This window comes from Daucus carota, chromosome 4 (genome assembly GCF_001625215.2).
Source record: "Daucus carota subsp. sativus chromosome 4, DH1 v3.0, whole genome shotgun sequence".
Lineage (NCBI taxonomy): Eukaryota > Viridiplantae > Streptophyta > Magnoliopsida > Apiales > Apiaceae > Daucus > Daucus carota.
The window spans coordinates 32,290,678-32,310,234 of NC_030384.2; the positions used below are offsets into that span (position 1 = coordinate 32,290,678).

Here is a 19,557-nt window from a genome sequence, read left to right on the forward strand (position 1 = left end):
CAATGTTGAGTGACCGAAAACGTTAGAATTTTGTACTTCTTAGATTGTGGGGAAGATAGATTTTTTTGTCACCGAACTTATTATGTTTTTAGAAATTTGCCACTCAACTAAATTTTTTTTCCTTTTAGTCACTGATGTTAGGTTCGGAATTTTTTTTGCCACTAAATTTAGATTCGGATTTGATTATTACCATTATATTAATTCTTTGTAGTATTGTTAAAATATAGTGATAACCTGTAATATTTTGATAATTTGATATATGTCTATCTTTATATATAGTGCTTTTATGTACCCAAGATCGTTTATCTTCAGTGATAAGAGTTAAACACGCATTTTACGGTTTTTAATAGTGTACTCTCATAAATTATTTTATTTTTTCCTCCGAATAAAAATTTAGTGTTTGAATTTTTATACGCAAAAAAAAAAATCTCATAAATCATCGAAAATTAAGTTTTCCTCTCTCTATTTATTTATCTTTATCTTGAAAATTATAATAAGATAAAGTTATTAAAAATTATGAGGATAAATTTAAGAGAGATCTTAGGCTGAACTAGGTGATTGAAACTTTAATAGTGAAAGATGATGCATCGTATCACTCAATTAGAATTTATTTTATCATGGAGAGCATAAATTATTTGAAGTCATTGATTCCATACTGATGATTTAATGAATTTCTAGAATTCTAATTACGATTTTTCCTGATTTTAATATTATATCACCTCATTTTATGTTATTATTGCTATATATAAGGATATAAACATACATCATATTATCAAAAAATTATATACTATCACTATGTATTAATGATGCTACAAAAAATTATCACAATGCTAATAATCATATTCGAACCTAAGTTAGTGACTAAAAACAAATCCAAACCTAACATCAGTGACTAAAAGGAAAAAAATTTTAGTTGAGTGGCAAGTTTCTAAAAACATAATAAGTTTGGTGACAAAAAAAATCTATTTTCCCTACATTGTGACTTGTATCTTACAAGTCAAACTTGATTTAAAAATGCTAGGCTTATAAGTCGAGCCAAACAACCAGTAAAAATGAAAAATTATTATAAAGAAATAAAAGTACTTTCTCTGTTTTGAAATATAAATTGTTTCGCTTTTTTGCACGCATTTTTAAGTACCTTGACCACATGCTAAAAATGATTATTTTTAAATTTTTTTCTAATAAAAATATATGATTGATATTATTATTCAGAAAAAAAAGAGTAAATGATAAAATGGTGGCTGTAATTTTTGGCTGGACTTTAAAAATTACATAATGGTGGCCGGAGTTTACTTTCGTCTTTTAATAAGGTGGCGGCCGTGAACTTCCGTTAATTTTCCTCCATTAACTCCAAAAAATTAAATAATAAATGAAAAACTGGTGGAAATCCAGCCAACATTTTGTAAAATTTGGAAAATTACGGCTACCACTTTGTCGTTTATTTCTTTATTTTTTAGAGTTAACGAAGGAAAATTAACGGAGGTTCATGACTGCCACTTTTTTGAAACGCGGAAGTAAACTCGAGCCATCATTTTGTAATTTTTAAAATTCAGCCAAGATTTTGTAAAATTTGGAAAACAACTGCAACTGCCACCACTTTGTCATTTACTCCCGCCGGTCAAAAACCTTAAAAATACGTGTTAAAAAGCCAAAACAAACTGTGAGTAACAACAACCATCCTTAAAAATGAAAAACAATTATAAAGAAAAAAAGATGAGAAGAGTGAGATAAAATAGACATAACACCAACCTAACAAAAATATCAAAGACCGGGTGGAGTTAAAACTGTAATTGCTAAAAATCAGTGTCCAGATTACCACTACTACTTGGACTAGTTTATATACACACATACTCGTGCATACATACATGTACTCGAGAGTGACAGAAGTGGTGTTTATATATTGTCTGTATGAATGAGCTTTATTATGCTCAAGAGTACTGGTGGACTTTTTGTATTGATCCAATATTTATAGAGAGAGAAAAGTGAATGAGAGAGAGAGAATATTGATTGGTTTGGAAATCTTTGTGTGTCGGTCATGGACTTTGTTCTTGTTTGAAGACGACAGGACTCAAGTTCTGTAATGGCTTTTTCAACTTCCTCTTATCTTGTCGTTTTGGTTCTGTACTATCTTTCCTCTCCCTCCTCATGATTCTTCATCACCTTCCGCTCTGAGTTCTTGCAAAAACCACAGAGCTTTTGTTTAGTCAATCAAGATTCAGGTATTCTTTCTTATTTTATTCTGTTTTGATTTTTGTGGGTTTTGCTATTTTGTTATCTGATGTGTTGATTTGAGTTTAGAAGCAATATATGCGGTTAAATTTTGATCAAGGGTTATGAATTTACTGGCAATTTCTGGTAAAAGAGAAAAATTTAGAGTCACTGAATTTGTTGTGTACGTTATTAAGTCTATCTTAATGTGTGTTGTTAAAATATGCATCACACAGTATTTGGTTCGGTATATTTATGAAGAATTTTTTTTATGTAGGGTTTGATTAACCGATGATTACTTTTATGGATTCGAAAGAAAAATTCAAAGATACTGAGAAATGCTTAGATTCTCAGTTCTGGCATGCGTGTGCTGGAAGTATGGTGCAAATGCCGCCGGTGAACTCGAAAGTCTTTTACTTTCCTCAGGGCCATTCTGAGCATGCTTGTCAAAATGTGGACTTTATGAATTGCCCTAGGCTTCCGCCGTATGTTGCTTGTAGAGTATCGTCTATAAGGTTCATGGCGGATCCGGATACTGATGAGGTTTATGCTAATATTAGATTGGTTCCCATCAGTGGAAATGAGATTAATTGTGATGATGCTGGAATTCCGGGGAATAATGGATCAGGTGAGCAGGATAAGCCTACTTCATTTGCCAAGACGTTGACGCAGTCTGATGCTAATAATGGTGGGGGCTTTTCTGTTCCGCGTTATTGTGCTGAGACAATTTTTCCACGGCTGGATTACTCTGCTGATCCGCCAGTACAAACTATTCTTGCTAAAGATGTTCATGGTGAAACTTGGAAGTTCCGTCATATCTATAGGGGAACACCAAGACGCCATCTTTTGACAACTGGATGGAGTACCTTTGTCAATCAGAAGAAGCTTGTTGCAGGGGATTCAATCGTGTTTTTGAGGGCAGAGAATGGGGACCTTTGTGTTGGAATACGGAGAGCAAAGAGGGGTATTGGAGGTAATCCTGATTCTACTTCTGGTTGGAATCCGGCTGGGGGAAATTCTGTTGTGCCATATGGCGGATTCTCAGCATTTCTTCGGGACGATGAAAATAAATTAGCAAGATACGGTAATGGAGGAAGTCCACCCGGGTGTGGAAATGGAACAAGCAAGGCAAAAGTAAAGGCTGAATCAGTTATTGAAGCTGCAACCCTTGCAGCTGAAGGGCAGCCCTTTGAAGTTGTTTACTACCCTCGAGCAAGCACTCCAGAGTTCTGTGTCAAAGCCTCGCTGGTAAAATCTGCAATGCAAATTCGCTGGTGTTCAGGAATGAGATTCAAAATGCCCTTTGAAACCGAAGATTCATCACGGATAAGTTGGTTCATGGGCACTATATCCTCTGTTCAAGTTGCTGACCCCATTCGTTGGCCTGATTCACCTTGGAGGCTTCTTCAGGTACCTTATTTCCCTATCATGTCCAGTGGTTTTCTTCATTAAAGCTTGGTCCTTCATGGTATATTATATGTTGCTCCCTTCTTATATGGTCCTTGTGGATTATTCACTGTCATGCGGTCTGGTATGAACAAATTATTCTATAATCATATTTGTAATTTACTAGTGTAATCTTTTCATATAATTTTGTCAATGTGATCAATTTCAGATTTTTTTATGATAGACTTAAGGCATTGCCTCTTCCTCCTGCTTTAATGTAGGTCTGTCTATAATTTACATAGCCTTGTAGATCATTAAAATGGACGCCTTCGGCATTCTAGTATTAACTATCCTGGTTGTCTTCTAGTGCTTTGAATTTCCCTAATGATTCAGGTTGCCTCATAATTGTAGATGTTGATGATAGACTTAAGTCAAAGGTACAGCCTTTCGGCATAATCCCTGGCTGAACACTATGACCTTCGCCCAGTGGTAGATCAAAAGTTATGATCAGACCTGCACCTGATTTTTTCAGCATATTATTTGTATTGTTACCATTCTTTTATGTTAGAGCCCAATTGTGGATTTTCTTAAACAAAGCCACTGCTGCTGCACCGTCATCTTGTCATGATATGTTCGCTGAATATATTTTTGATTTTATTTGTCAATCTTCAGAGCACTTTGTAAATTAATCATTTTTCTTAGTACCTAATCAAGTATATTTCTTTTAGGTCACCTGGGATGAACCCGATTTGCTACAAAATGTGAAAAGTGTCAGCCCTTGGCTTGTGGAATTAGTATCAAACATGCCTAGTATTCATATATCTCCATTCTCACCACCACGAAAGAAGCTAAGATTACCCCAACACCCAGATTTCCCTCTTGACGGGCAGCTTCCGGTGCCAACATTTTCAAGAAATCTCCTCGGGCACAACAGTCCTTTTGCTCGTTTTCCCGATAACACTCCTGCTGGCATGCAGGGAGCCAGGCACACTCAGTATGGTTTACCATTAGCAGATTTCCACCTACAAAAATTGCAGTCAGGTCTATTTCCGCCTGGTTTCTCACCTTTTCGCCATTGTTCTATACCGGCTAGGCCTTCTATCAACCCAGATATTAATATGTCTAGCAGCAGTGAAAATATCTCTTGCCTGTTAAGCATAGGAAATTCAGCTCACAATGAAAAAAAAATTGAGGACCAGAAGCCACGGCAATTCTTACTTTTTGGTCAGCCGATACTCACAAAACAGCAGACTATGCTAAGTAGCTCTAGTTTTACATCCTCCGGAGGGGATATAGATAAGGTTGCACGTATGTCTGCTGGTGACAGTTACGCCTCTGGTTCTGGTTTTGCACTCCGTCAATGTACAATACGGGAGCCCTCATCCTCTGAAGGATTGCTTCAATGCAAAGGTAATCTTCAAGAAGCTGAGACCAGCTTAGAAATTGGTCACTGCAAGGTATTCATGGAATCAGAGGATGTAGGTCGGACTCTTGATCTCTCCCTGCTTTCTTCTTATGAAGAACTGTACAGAAAATTGGCTACCATGTTCAGTATTAAAAGTTCTGATATGTTGAAACACGTGCTGTACCGTGACATCAGAGGTGCTGTAAAGCACATCGGAGATGAGCAATTTAGGTGAGTAAGTTTTGCTGTCTTCCTATATTAATATATCCATGTCATGGTTAAAGTTTAAGTTCAATTGATTACTGTATTTGTTTTATGTTTATCCAACTATGTTTTGAAGCCCTCTTGTCTTGCTTCCCCTATTGCAGTGACTTCGTAAAAACAGCACGAAGATTGACAATTCTGACGGATGCAAGCAGCAATGACATAGAAATCTAAATTTAATGAGGAATAGCTAACGCCAGCTTTCAGATGTTACTAAATACACTTTCAAGTTTTCATGTGCAAATAGTTATAGACAATAGACATCGACTACTTCTCTACTTGCTCCTGACATTTCTGGCAAATCTCGTGATATGTTGGATTGCATACTTGGATTCTTGATTGTGAGGGTTTGTTATTAGCTTCAAAAGATTGAAGAATCCTGTTCTTAATTTTGAGAAACCTACAAATATTATTGTATAGTGTTAAAGAGTTGGAAATCAGCCAAGTGAGAACGCTCTGGCAATTTTGTTTTGTTAGTAAGTTGCTAGTACTCTAATTGATTTGGCCAATGCCTCTTGTTTCTCATCTCGTTTAGAAGGCCTTCAAAGTGGTTGGAAATGTAGTTTCTGAAGTTTTGTACAGCCTACATCCATGGAATAAAATGACACACTGTATAAAAGCTATAGTCCTAGCTGTTAATGTATTTGTCAAAGTTTAAATTTTTTAAAAAATAATAATAATTTCAGTGTGTACTTACGAAGTAGCAAGCAGCACAAAGCACGACAAAGCAATAGTTACGTGGTTCCGACGTTTTTATAAAATTTAAAAGTAGAAACAAGAAGAAAATTGAACGAGAATCTAAAAATAAATACAAACACGAAACAAAATGCAGTGCACGAGTGGATTGTGGTGGCATCTGATGCGGGGGTTTATGATAGTGTACTGTACTCATAATTATGCTGTGGAGTGGTATAGTGGTAAGCATTAGAGTTCACGTGCGGCAACATCGAACTAGAAGCTGTCTCTTCAAACTTCACCAATCCCGAAGTGGAAAACATAAGTACACACTTGGAAGTTGGATCCCGTGAGAAACAACGTTTCATCTACGTTCCTCCTATTCAAACTTTTGTCAGTGAAATCTATAAAACTCCAAGTGACTTAAATCTGAATTTATTACAGTGTTTAACATACATGCTTGTTTCTGTAAATGTCATTTTTATTGTTGTGATTTTACATTATTCATAAACATTTAAAAAGAGGTGAAAAAAATTGTAACAAAAAGAGAGATAGAAAATATTACTCCTCCATTTCAAAATGATTTTTTAAAAAATTTAAACATATTAAGAAATTTTAATATAAAATTTGTTTGCTAAATAATTAATATAAAAAAAGTTCATACGTATTTTTATGCAAATAAAGTACTAGTGGGACTAATTACTATTTTTATTTTCAATTAGTTGTCTAGAATGACTCGTATGGTCAATCTGATTAAAGTCTCATTAAATTATAAATTAGTTGATTATAAAAAAATAACAATAATTTTGTAGAAAGTTGTTTATAGTCTATTTTAATAAATAATTTAAAAAAAATTATACTATGAAATAAGAAGTTATAGTATTCGGTCAAAAATTGGATTATTAAAAAATAAATGTGATTATTAATTAATGACCCGGGATATATAATTACAATCAAAGTATTTGCATGGATATTTTAACAAAATAACTTGAATTTATGAAATTGAAGAAGTAATAGTTAAACTCTGAGCGCATCAGCGTGTAAACAAATCAAATTGTTCGTGAGCTACTGGAGATCGACTCGTAAAATTTTTGAATTTAATTTGATAATAATCGAGCTGAGCTCGAGCTTGATCTATTTGGATGTTTTACCGAGCCGAGCTCGAGCTTCAAATTACTCGGCTCGTAAGATTCGAGAGCCTTATCGAGCCTATATTATTTTTTAATTTTTTTATTAAAAATATATTTTTACAAATATATTTAATATTTTATTTATGATTTATATAAATAATCGAATCGAATCATATTTCGAGTTTTTGTCAATATTTGGTGACTCGATTCGAGCTTTCGAGCCGAACTCGAGCCTATCGAACTGTTTACAAGTCGAGCTTCGAACTTGAAATTAAAGGCTCGGTCGAACTCGAACTCGAGCGAGCCCCGAACTTTTCAGTCGAGTTCGAGCCGAGCTTGGCAGTGTTCGACTCGGCTCGGCTCAATTACACCCCTAGGCAGAAGTACTGCTAGTGCTAGAGCTCGGCATAAGCTGGTAGTACTCCCTCCGTTCCTTTTTAAGTTTCATATTTTGACCGGGTTTAAATTCCAAATTAAGTATCACATTTACATCTTCAAGACAATTGCTTATGTTATCAATATAAGTGGAGTATTCTTTTTATCTCAATACCCCTACTTTGAAACTTTCATTGAAATTTATTCATGGTTGATGGACAAAATTGAAAAATAAAACTTACATTAATTATAGTATAACCTAATAATTGCACATCTTAATAGTTGTGTCAAGTAAAAAAAAAGTCAAAAAATGACACTTAAAATGGAATGTAGGGGGTATCCTTTTGTGCTGCGGAAACATAGGTGTGTTCAAAGCATGGGAGCTGTTGAACAACTCCGTTGTTTGGGATTCAGTAATATACCACAATTTTCGGTCTCGTCTTGCGACCTTTTTTCTTGGATTGTGATTTAAGCAAAAGAGATAATTACTACTGACAAAAGGGTTTTATTGGGATCGGCGAGACTTTAAAATTCAATAAATTCGGCTTCGCTTCGATACTACTCCAATGTAAGAAAGGCGATTATGAGTTTTTTACGCGACACTGATAAGACAAAGCAAAGGGTCTTGTATTGTGTATGGTCTTTCTTCAAGATCCAATGCGTTGCCGGAAGTGGTCGGGCACCATAATCTGGACAACTTTCCAGCAATATACCGCTACTATTCTTAATGTTCATGACATGCTCTTTAGTATCAAAAAGAGTTACAGTAGGGGCCCAACTTTTGAAAAACCTTTGTTTCATTTTTTTTGATTTATCGTTTCTCTTTTTTAATTATGGAAGAGGCGTTTCCAACCGTCAGCCGTGGAGTGATATTTTTTCTTAACACAAAATAAAAACAACTTTATTAACCATAACGTAATACTATCGGGACAAACCCCAAACTGATCATACAACCAGGTTGGAAAACAAATAACATACTAAAAATAATTAGATAATTTTTTTCCTGATTGTTTAACACATCAAATTCAAAATTCTTAAAACTAAAAATGAAATCAAAGATCTTCCAAGCGTAATACACATCACAGAAAACAACATCACAATCGACCTTATCACATAAAAGTTATTGTTAGAATAATGTTCAAAACCCTAATCTCATAAACTGAGATCAGAGGAGCGGCACCCCAATTATGTACATGCCGCATATCAGCTATACACATGTCGGAAGTGTAAATCCCAAACAAATGAACAATATTTGGTAATATTTGGTTGTGAAAGATGAGCTTTTGACATAATTACCATCGGCTGATATTTGACGCGGGCTTTACAGATCCCAAAGAACATCAATTAAATCATCTAAGTAGATCCAACATTATAACTAAACAAAAACATAACAAAACAATGTGATGGAGTGATATTTAAAAGTATTAGGTTTTTTTAAAATTTGCTAATCAAAAGTATATTCTTATATGCTTTCAAAAAAAAAAAAGTATATTCTTATATAATTCAGTTAATTCTCTTCAATAATATTTTTGATATTTACATATTTTATGATATAATATTAAAATTTATATTTTTATTAAGGATAATGGTCTGTCAAAATTAAAAATCTTGTTTGAGAAGAAAACTTCTACTTCAAATCAATCAAATAATTATTTACATGTTTTTCTTCAAAAAGTTAAATAATAATACTAAACTTGCCTTTAGTGATATATGCACTAGTGTTCTCAAGTATTTCAATCTTATATAAACAACAATTTAATTGGACAAGATTATAACCAAAAAGAATGATTTTGAAGCAGTGGAAAAAATGTGAAATTAGGGTTGAAATTGGAGTCGAGGCGAAGGTCGGTGACTCGGTGTATACGAACTATTTTCTTTATTGTTAAATGATCTTAATAAAAAATTTCAACCCAAAATAAAAAGAAGAAGAAGAAAGAGAGCGTTATAACAATGATAAGGCCCATAAGGCTCGAACAGTGATCTTGCATAAGTGTGTGAGAGGTGAAGGCTTGTTGTTTCGTTTAACAATCTGTTTGCTGTGAAGAGTAAAGCCTTATGATACAATGTCTACCATGTGCAAATATAAAAAAGCCACAAGAGCCCAAATAGAATTAGAACTTATGGGCAGGGGTTTGATATTGGCATGTTTCGATATACCCAACTGCGTAACTAGAATTTTTTTAGATATATATTAGGTGCAAGTGTTTGGTTGGATGATATCTAAATATGAAAAGAGAATTTTAAATTTCATGATATTTATAATTATCTCAAAACATGAGAACTTAGTTACCTAGATTCATCATAATCACTCCAAGTTACATACTTTTTTAATATAAAAATATTAATTACTTACCAAAATTAATTATGTAACTCCTAATTACACAGTGATGAACAGGGACGTATCTACACCGGGGGTAGTGGCGGTACTCGCCCCCAATGCCATGCATAGATCTTATTAATTAGCACTACAATATTTTCAGCAATTAAGGATTGCCCCCATGGTTCTAGTGTTCCTAAGTTAATGCATTGGTCAAGGTTGGACCCTTTTCACAGCACTTCCTTTTTTAAGGAATTGAATGGGCAGAGCTCTGCTTTCTCTCCTCTTTTACAAAATAAAAAAACATAACAAATATATAAATGTCTTGGCACACGTTCTAATACTATTATTTTAAATTTTTTCTTGAGTATATACATTGCCCCCATAAGCTGCATATCCTAGACACGTCCTTGGTGATGAAGCAAACACAAACATCTTATTTAACTTGGAACGATGCCACTTAGTTACGAGGAAGTTCAATTTCTTATGCAACTTGAAAGTTGACAAAACAAACGAGCCCATTATTTTCTTGCAATTTTTTAGAGAAAGTCCAATAAGTTATCTATCTCATTACCTATTAATAATATAAAAGAATAAATCTTAGTGAGTCTTAGTGATTTACGTAATCTATTTTTAGTGTCAACGTCAATAGCAAACCCTATACTTGTTCTTCTATTATTATTTTAATAATAAATTTGAGAGAGAAAAGGGAGAAAGGAGGGAAAAGATAAAAAAAAGGAGGAAAATGAATTTTTTATTCATAAATATTAAATAGGTAATGGCCAAAGGTTACCTAAAAATATGTAATGGTTAATAGAGTTGAGGATGTGCTAGTGATTTAAGTAATCACTAGTTGAGAAGCCGCGCGTTGCGGCGGCATATAAAAATTATATTAATAATTCAAAATTAGTATTTCTAAGATAAAATAAATTTGTGGCAGTTTATAAGAACTATATTAATTATTCAAAATTAATATTTGTAGAATAAAATAAATTTTATATTACAAACATCTCGATGCAATACCAATATTAATATATATAATTAAAAAATTGGATTATAATTCATGAGTGAAAAAACTGAAAATTCTACATATAATTAACGATTTAAAATATGACGAATCTTAATTTTAATTGTGTTTTTTTATAAGTAATCATGGTTTTCACTAATATTGTCATTAATTTTCAAACACTACTTCTTAGACATATACAACATGCCCTACATATAAAACACATACGGCTCTTGCTTTTTAATAGAGCTGACTGATGACAACTTTGAAACCATCCCCAATTAAATAAACATTATATTCTAGTTATACGAACATTAATCATGTCGCGACGTATGAACTCCAATCCATGTAGGTGTGTATTAGCCACTCCTTTCTCCAATTTCTTTGGATTGGTTGTCCGCAAAAATATCAATTTAAATTCATGAGATAGCAGTCTACTCTCACATCTCCACATCTGACAAACTCTTACTCTTGTCAATCAATCATCTCTATCGCCATTCAAACCATCTATTATAATGTAACTCATTATTTCCACATCTGACAAACTCTTACTCTTGTCAATCAATCATCTCTATCGCCTTTCAAACCATCTATTATAGTGTAACTCATTATTGTATTATATGGTTGCGTTTAGATGATCCTAAACCCTACAACCTATAGGGGTATATATAGGTGTAGAGAGACTTGTGTGCTACACTTTTCCATAATTAAATAATCTGAAACAGAATCAGATTAAAAAACTTGCAAGCTACTATATTCCATAAATAATTTGAAACAGAATCAGATTAATTTATGCCAAGATATATACCATATCAGTTAATCTGGTAAAAAAAATAGTTACTATATTTCATAAATAATATTTTTGATATTTTTCATCCGAAAATTCTAGAAAATTAGAAAAATAGAACGGAGCTATCTGAGAGGCGCCACCTACACGCCCTCCGCTTCTCCTTTATATAAGTATATTGATGACTAGGATAATGTTGGAGTGACTCTTTTGTGATACATTACTTAAATATGAGCTTAGAGCATCTCCCATAACCTCTTTATATAAGCTATTAATTTGAAATTCGAAGATAGCAAGTGAAAAAAGGGTGCTACAATAGATTTATAGTGGCTCTTTAAATCACTAAGAGTGTCTTCTCTCTCAATCCTGATGAAGAGCTCTTAAAAGACTCTTAACTAAAATTACCTGCCTTTCAAAAAAAAACACTAAAATTATGCTCTCTCCGTTCCTAAATAATAGTCGCTTTGACTTTGTGCACGTAACTTGAGGTGTACAAAAAATATACTTCTGTGTATTACTTTTCAAAATTTTTTTCCCTGAATAAAAGTTTGACATCTATATTTTTATTCAAAAAAAAGAAAATTTAAAAAATAACGTGTAGAAATACGTTTTTATTGCACCTCAAAATACGTGCAAAAAGTCAAATCGACTATTATTTAGGAACGGAGGAGTATGATATATTCTCTTTCTCTCACCACTTTATTCTTTTTCCTATGATTGCATACTATGTTTAATAATAGAAAAATGGATAACAAGTGAATATGAAGAGCATTGTTGGAGATAACACATATTAATTTACTATGAGTCAATATTTTATAATATATTTATGAGTGAACTAAAAAGCCTATCGGAGATGCTATTGAGAGCTCATTCTTATAACAGTGGCTATTACAAAAGTTATCTGGAAAATACTATGTACTACACTGTTTCTATGTTATATATCACATAACTTTTTTATTTTTTTTGAAATAAATAATTTTTTTCTTATAAATAAATAAATAAAAATTCATAATTTATAATTCATTATATTTTATAGATGACAAATTATATATTATTACGGCTATCCATTAAATCGTCAATGATATTTAATCAAATTTATTATTATTAAAAAATTAATCATATTCGCACTCGTGCGAGGCGCAGATTTAAAATTAATACTCTTAACAAAACACTAAATATAGTCGGTGGCTTGGAATTTGGGTCAAACACTTCGTTAATATATAACATATTCTGGTTCATCATTTTATTATACTTAAAACATATCTCAATATTCTCATCATATTTTTGGGGACCAATTTTCATTAAATTTTATTGAAATAACCCAGGTAATTAGTTTTCGTCCATGAGAAATAATAACAGGACATACAAGACAAAAATAAAGATCTTCAATTGATCTCTCGACTCGTTACTTGAGCTGAGAGGATAATTTTATTGTTAATAATTTCTTACAACACCGATTACTCCAATCAACTAAGCAATATCTCTGATCGATTCCAATCAAAACCAGAAATTGTACACAATAAAATTGATCATACGGATTTATTCTCATACAATCTCACAGTTAATCAAGTCATTCGACAATAATATATCAGTACTGATCCTCTAATAATGATCAATTAGTTAACAGCACTTCAAGAAATGCATATAAAATCCTAATCCTCAAAACCAGTCTGCTTCCAAATAGCATTTCTCACCATTCTCATGTCCCTCCCTTTCAGAGTCCTCCCAGCCCCTTCTTGCACCGAACCCGAAGCCCCTCGAGTCCTCGCTAAATACTCATGGGGCGGCACTCTCTCATCCCCATCCTCCCCCTCATTCTCATCGTCGATCTCCACCGTCCGATTCTTGTACGCGCTCCCAAGAATCTTCGACCAATCCGGCACGTTCACAGGCAGCGACCTGGACGAAACATCCGTCGCATGATCATTACAATGATCATGCCGTTTCGCAGGTTTCTTGGGAGCGCGTGCGCCGAAAAACGATCTCTTCGGCTCGCTGGACACGCCTTGACCGGTGTTCCACACGTCGGATTCGTCGAACTCGAAGTCGCTAGAGACCGGGTTGATTTTCTCGGATCCAAAGTAGAGATAATTTTTCTTTGTAGACATTGCAAATGTTAGAGAAGTTGATATTTGGTTGTGTAAGAATGTGTCTATAATAGGAGATGGACACTCTGGAACTAAAGTCATTATATACAAACAAATGATGTACTAGCGGATAAGGTCTGTCTTAATCAATTATGTGCTGCCTAAGAAGTTAGATAACTTGGACTAAATTTTAAAACGGTTTTTCTAATGTGTGCCCATGGTCACACACTAAGCTCTAAATTTCACAAGTTTGACTCATTTTGATTGGTTGTTGCTTCTTAATAATAGTGGACCCCCCCTGCAAATGCAACAACCACACCAATCAAAATCTCCCAAACCTATAAAATTTTGTGCTTAGAATGTGCCCATGGGCACACACTAGACAAACCCAATTTACTACTACAATAATATTATAAATAATATTATTTTATTAGTTATCCTCGTGGTTCACCATACTTCAATTATAGGAGAATAAAGTTTGACTAACACATCAATGTGGCCAATGTGAAGTTGCCAACGTGGATCAGTAAGGCTTACAAGATTATAGTAACAATAAACACGTAGAAGGATAATTGGATAAGAAAGTAACGCGGTTATTCATCAATGTGGGTAATTAATAAATATGGAGATTATATGCGTGGAGCAATTAAGCTATATAGGTGACAACTAATCCGGCCATGGCCCTCCAATTAAGTTCTTATCAAGACGGCATTCTACTTTAAAATGACGTGTTCGCAAAATGTAAGAGCATCTCCAACCATGGAGACCCCTTAGCTAAAAGGTGAATAATCATACCAAAAATAAAAAATTTAGCCAACCATTTCAAAATTTCACACTCCAACCATAGTGACCTGTTGTCTATAAATTTAGCCAAGCTCCTATGGATGGCTAAATTTGTTGAACCTCTACAGACCTGTAAGAAATCTGTAGGATGATTACACATCATTTATTACCATATTAAACTGATATATTCTATTTATAACAACTAAAATATTAATAACATACTCTTTTTAAATTATAGCCAACCAATATAGCCAATACCATTGAAGCAAAATGTCTTACAGGTTCAGCAAATTTTACATAATATCTTACAGATCTCATTTAGCCAACGATTATAGCCAATGCCGTTGGAGATGCTCTAATCCAATATTTATGTTATTCAATGTTAACTTTAAATCCAGCTTGGGTGCCCATGTGAAGGATAGCCAGATAGAGTATTAGTTATTTGGTCTTTTCTGTGTGTCCTGTTACCGGTACCCACCAACAACTACTCCCTCTGGTCCTTTATATAAGGCACCTTGATTTTTTGCACATTATTTTAGGAGCTTTGACCACATAATTAAAATTAGAGCTTATTGCACTTTGTAACCCTACACTTTGGGCAATTAGCAAATCAGACCCCACACTTTGAAACGTGACACATTGTAACCCCACACTTCAGTTTTCTTTCGGTTTGTAACCCGAGCCCACCATTCCGTTAAAAAACGCCGTTACCGTCAAGTGATTAAGGGATTAACAACTGAATTTCAGTTTATAACCCCCTATACCCCTGTACTTGATGATGTAGTTTTTTTGCAGTTCAAAAGCATACAGAAAGCCATATAGAAAGCACAGAAACAACTAAAACTTGTAACAAAATAATCCACAAAAACCTCATTGAATCCATAAATCTGCAGCCAAACTCATTCAAACAATTTACAGCCATTACAAACAATTTGCAGCCATTACAAAAATAGACATTCCAAGAGTATCATTTAGTTTGGATGGTAAAATTGACTAAATGACTCTATGATTGTTTGAATGGCAATAAGCTCTTAAAATAAATATTTTTAAATTTTTCCTTTTTTGAATAAAAATATAACATAAATATTATTATTCTGAAAAAGAAAATTTTAAAAATGTTAATTTTAAATATGTGGTCAAAGCTCCTAAAATAATGTGCAAAAAGTCAAGGTGCCTTATATAAAGGACCAGAGGGAGTACTTTTTATTTAGGTGGAAAATTTTGATTGATGAAGATTTTTGTATATGCAAGGAGGTCATCATTATTAATATTATTAATAAGATGAGAAGTAATCAAAATCCATCAATTAACTAAAAAGTGGTTGTTAGTGTGTGGCCACACGTTAAAAAATCTGTTAGTTGTTTGAGTCGATAACCTTACAAACAGAATCAAGAACACAGATTTTCCTTGAGTTTTCGATGATCCGTAATTAGATTTTTAACCGTCATTTTTTCACTTTCCGAATCTTCATCTTCTTATTGATTAAGTCCCCTTCATGGCTTCATCATCTATTTTGTTTGTTCGTTTTTAACACGATCTGAATTTGACCTTTTTTTAAAGTGATTTTTTTTTTTGAGGACCTTGTCTTCAAGATTTTTAATCATACCAATATTTTGAAGATATTGTTGTGTTGTCCTATTGATAAAAATAAAAAATTATTAGTAGCAGACACTAAAAAGGTTCTCAAACAGGGAATTGTAATTTTATACAGATATTTTATACAGAATTGTAATTTGGTAGTCATGATAAAAGGGATTCGATATAAAATTTGATCCTTTCCGAGGCACACGAGGGCACCTCTACGTTAACAGACTGCAGCGTTGCTCTTGTCCTATTAGATTTGTCCTATTAGATTCTTGTCAAGAAAATTGAGGTTACTTCTTGTCAAATTTTTAAGATGAGCTAAGCCACGAACCATAGACATGATTAGCTAAACAGTCATGTGATTAGTACACCCACGGTACAGAAGTCACCATCTTTTTAACGTTTTGTTATGATGCTCAATCAACATAGTGTTTAAACAAGTCATCTAATGGAGTATGAGAGATTAATGGTGTGGACGTAACGTGTTGGTTTCGTACACCTTCATAATTCTGATCATTGCATTTTTTGCATGCTAGTTTCTGTCCAATATAATTGACTTGAAGGTGAATAATTCAAGGACCCGAATTATTATATACTCTTATAGAAATTAGAAGTTTGATGAGGTAATCCCGGCTCATGTGTTTTGGCAACATCATCTAATCTGCTTTTAGATATCCAATTTTACAAGCTAATTGCAAAAAAGTTAAAATTGTTGGTTTGATCTTTGGAATCTACTCTCTCAAGTTAGGTGCTTCTGTTGCACACGCACACCGAACTTGAGCACGTTGGACTTATCTTAAAATTATGATTTATGATGGTAACGTGATTTAATGTTTTAAGTTGTGAGTTTAGAACGTATATATTTGGTTAATTTTAACTTGTTGAGGACCTATGAATTATTAAAAGTATAATAATAAAACTAAAACTAATTTAAGGGTAACTTATGATTATAGTTAAATTTTATCAAAAAATAGTTCCAAAAAAATCAAATCACTGAACAAAATATCTTAAACTAATTTGTGATTTTAAGTGAGTTTCTGACTTATTTCTAACTTTAATCGATTTTGAATTATTACACAAACAAATATTTTTCAGTTTAAAATTGAAAATTACTAAAAACCCGAACTTTAAATCCAGATCCAGATAGATAAACACGCAATGTCAAAAACCCTTGGAATTAAGTCTCCAAAAGTGCTTTTAGAGTTTTTTTTTTAAAAAAATATGCAATTTTGAACGTGTTTTTAAATAATACCAAAATATTCAAAATAGGAATATTTTTACAAATTTCCCAATTTCTAAATATCCTCTTACATAGTGGGTGTTTGGATTGAAGAAGTAATAACTTCTTTTGAGGATACGCACACTTCAGAAGTCTGAGACTTGTTTGGACAGAAAAGCCGGAGGGCTTTTTTTTGGATTTCAAAGCTGGAAGTGGGGAAAAGCCGGAGGGCTTTTTTTTGGATTTCAAAGCTGGAAGTGGGAAGCTCAGTTTCCTTACTTCTTTTCTCTGCTTCTTGCTTTCGTTTCTTAAACAGAACAACTTGATCAGTTCAGACTCTTTATGTGACGGTTACCTTAACTATAGTATTTTTAATTTTGAAATAAATGAAAAAAAAATACTTTTCAATTTATTTTAACTTGGCATCTATCATGAATAAAAAGAACTTTTTTTTAAAAAAATATTAAGTTAATTATTTTGTATTTCAATTATTTTGTGTCCAAGTTTAATTATTTTGTATGAAGTTTTATTACTTTTAAAATATATTTGAACTATTTTGTAATTTAATTTGTTACCGAAGTTTTATCTATTAACAATAAATTTTTTTTTAAAAAAAATAACTTATAATACCAAACACTACACGAACTTATAAGTCAAACTATCCAAACACTACAAAAAATTTATAAGTTTTACCAAACACTTTAACAACTCAAAATTTCACTTCTACTTCTCACTTCTACTCCACTTCTTTAGTTTAAGTCACTTCTTTTAACCTTGTCCAAACGGGCCCATAATTGTCAAACATTTGGCGTTAATTTGTTTTAGATACCAGATACAAAAATTTTCCTATGGTGCCGTTGCAGTGACTCATTGTATAAAATGCACAAGCCCATAAAAGGAGCCCTTATTCTAGTCCAAATGACTGTATGGCCTAATTTATGAGCCATTCAATAGTTTCTGAGCCCATTATCCTCAAAGCTTAGAAAAAGCCCAAAATCAACACAAAACCCTAGCCTTCACTTTTATAAAATCAAACCCTAAAACCTCTCCGCCTCTTCTTTAAACACACTCTCTTCCCAACTTACCATATCTCTCCTTGAATCTCCCTAAAATGCCGCCAAAGTTCGATCCATCTCAGGTCATCGACGTCTACGTCCGCGTCACCGGCGGAGAAGTCGGAGCAGCGAGTTCACTCGCTCCCAAAATCGGTCCACTCGGTCTCTCCCCCAAGAAAATCGGTGAAGATATCGCTAAAGAGACCGCTAAAGACTGGAAGGGCTTACGTGTCACCGTCAAGCTAACTGTCCAGAACCGTCAGGCTAAAGTCTCCGTCGTCCCATCGGCGGCTGCTCTGGTAATCAAGGCGCTCAAAGAGCCGGAGCGTGACCGGAAAAAAACTAAGAACATCAAGCATACCGGTAACATTTCGTTGGATGACGTCATCGAGATTGCGAAGATCATGAGGCCGAGATCGATGGCGAAGGAGCTGACTGGGACGGTGAAGGAGATTCTCGGGACGTGTGTTTCTGTTGGATGTACGGTCGACGGAAAGGATCCCAAGGACTTGCAGGAGGAGATTGATGACGGTGAGGTCGAGATTCCGATGGATTAAACTGCGGTAGTTATTTTTAAATGTTTTTTCGATGTCGGTTTTTATGTTTTGGTCATGTTATTCGTATTCAGGTTTTGAAGACTGATTCTGTTGTTGATGCTTTTTAGCATTGTTATGTGGATTATAATTTGATATACATTTTGGTTAAATGAATCAATGATCGGAACTTGAATATGAAATGTAGCTGTGGCATTACTGATATCTTAAATTTAGGGAATGTTATATGATATCAGGTTTTGACTATTGATTATTTTGCTAATGTATTTGAGCTGTTTCGTTTAGATCATAATATGCTATACATTTTGGTCATTTGAGTTGATTGTCTAAACATAAAATGTAATGCAGTTGTATGTAATTATCATCTAGTTTAGTTTTGGCATTTCTATACGTGATGATAGTTGTCTTCTAATTTTAGGTACTCGGATGAGAACATGATTGTTTTTTCAATACTTCTAGTAATTTCATTTCCAAAATGAAATATACCTTGCAAATATGATCTTTCTAATCCTGGTTTGGATAATGATCAATTCAGAGTACCTGTTTTGCATTTATCTTATTTTTTATTTCTTCTAAGGCCCGACTCTCGATTATTTTTTTTGCAATTGTATATATCTCTTAACAGTTTGCATCTGTATAATTGCTATTTGATGTGTTAAAATTGTATGCTTAATGTAATATATTTTTTTGGGAGGGTGCATTACTCTCTAGTGCTTTGGATT

The 19,557-nt window shown here is 33.4% G+C and overlaps 3 protein-coding genes across 3 annotated transcripts; 2 read left to right on the forward strand and 1 right to left on the reverse strand.

The window, feature by feature from the left end:
• Window positions 1-1,869: 1,869 nt before the first annotated feature.
• On the forward strand, window positions 1,870-5,739 carry LOC108215728 (auxin response factor 18). Its single transcript, XM_017388282.2, has 4 exons — window positions 1,870-2,219; window positions 2,486-3,618; window positions 4,323-5,230; window positions 5,368-5,739. Exons 2-4 carry the CDS (start codon window positions 2,500-2,502, stop codon window positions 5,435-5,437), a joined length of 2,097 nt encoding a protein of 698 aa, XP_017243771.1. The 5' UTR covers window positions 1,870-2,219; window positions 2,486-2,499; the 3' UTR covers window positions 5,438-5,739.
• A 7,466-nt stretch (window positions 5,740-13,205) lies between these two features.
• On the reverse strand, window positions 13,206-13,661 carry LOC108217769 (protein S40-4). Its single transcript, XM_017390654.2, has one exon. It carries the CDS (start codon window positions 13,659-13,661, stop codon window positions 13,206-13,208), a length of 456 nt encoding a protein of 151 aa, XP_017246143.1.
• Window positions 13,662-18,242: 4,581 nt separating this feature from the next.
• LOC108216105 (large ribosomal subunit protein uL11) lies at window positions 18,243-19,017 on the forward strand. Its single transcript, XM_017388787.2, has one exon. It carries the CDS (start codon window positions 18,338-18,340, stop codon window positions 18,836-18,838), a length of 501 nt encoding a protein of 166 aa, XP_017244276.1. The 5' UTR covers window positions 18,243-18,337; the 3' UTR covers window positions 18,839-19,017.
• Window positions 19,018-19,557: the final 540 nt, after the last annotated feature.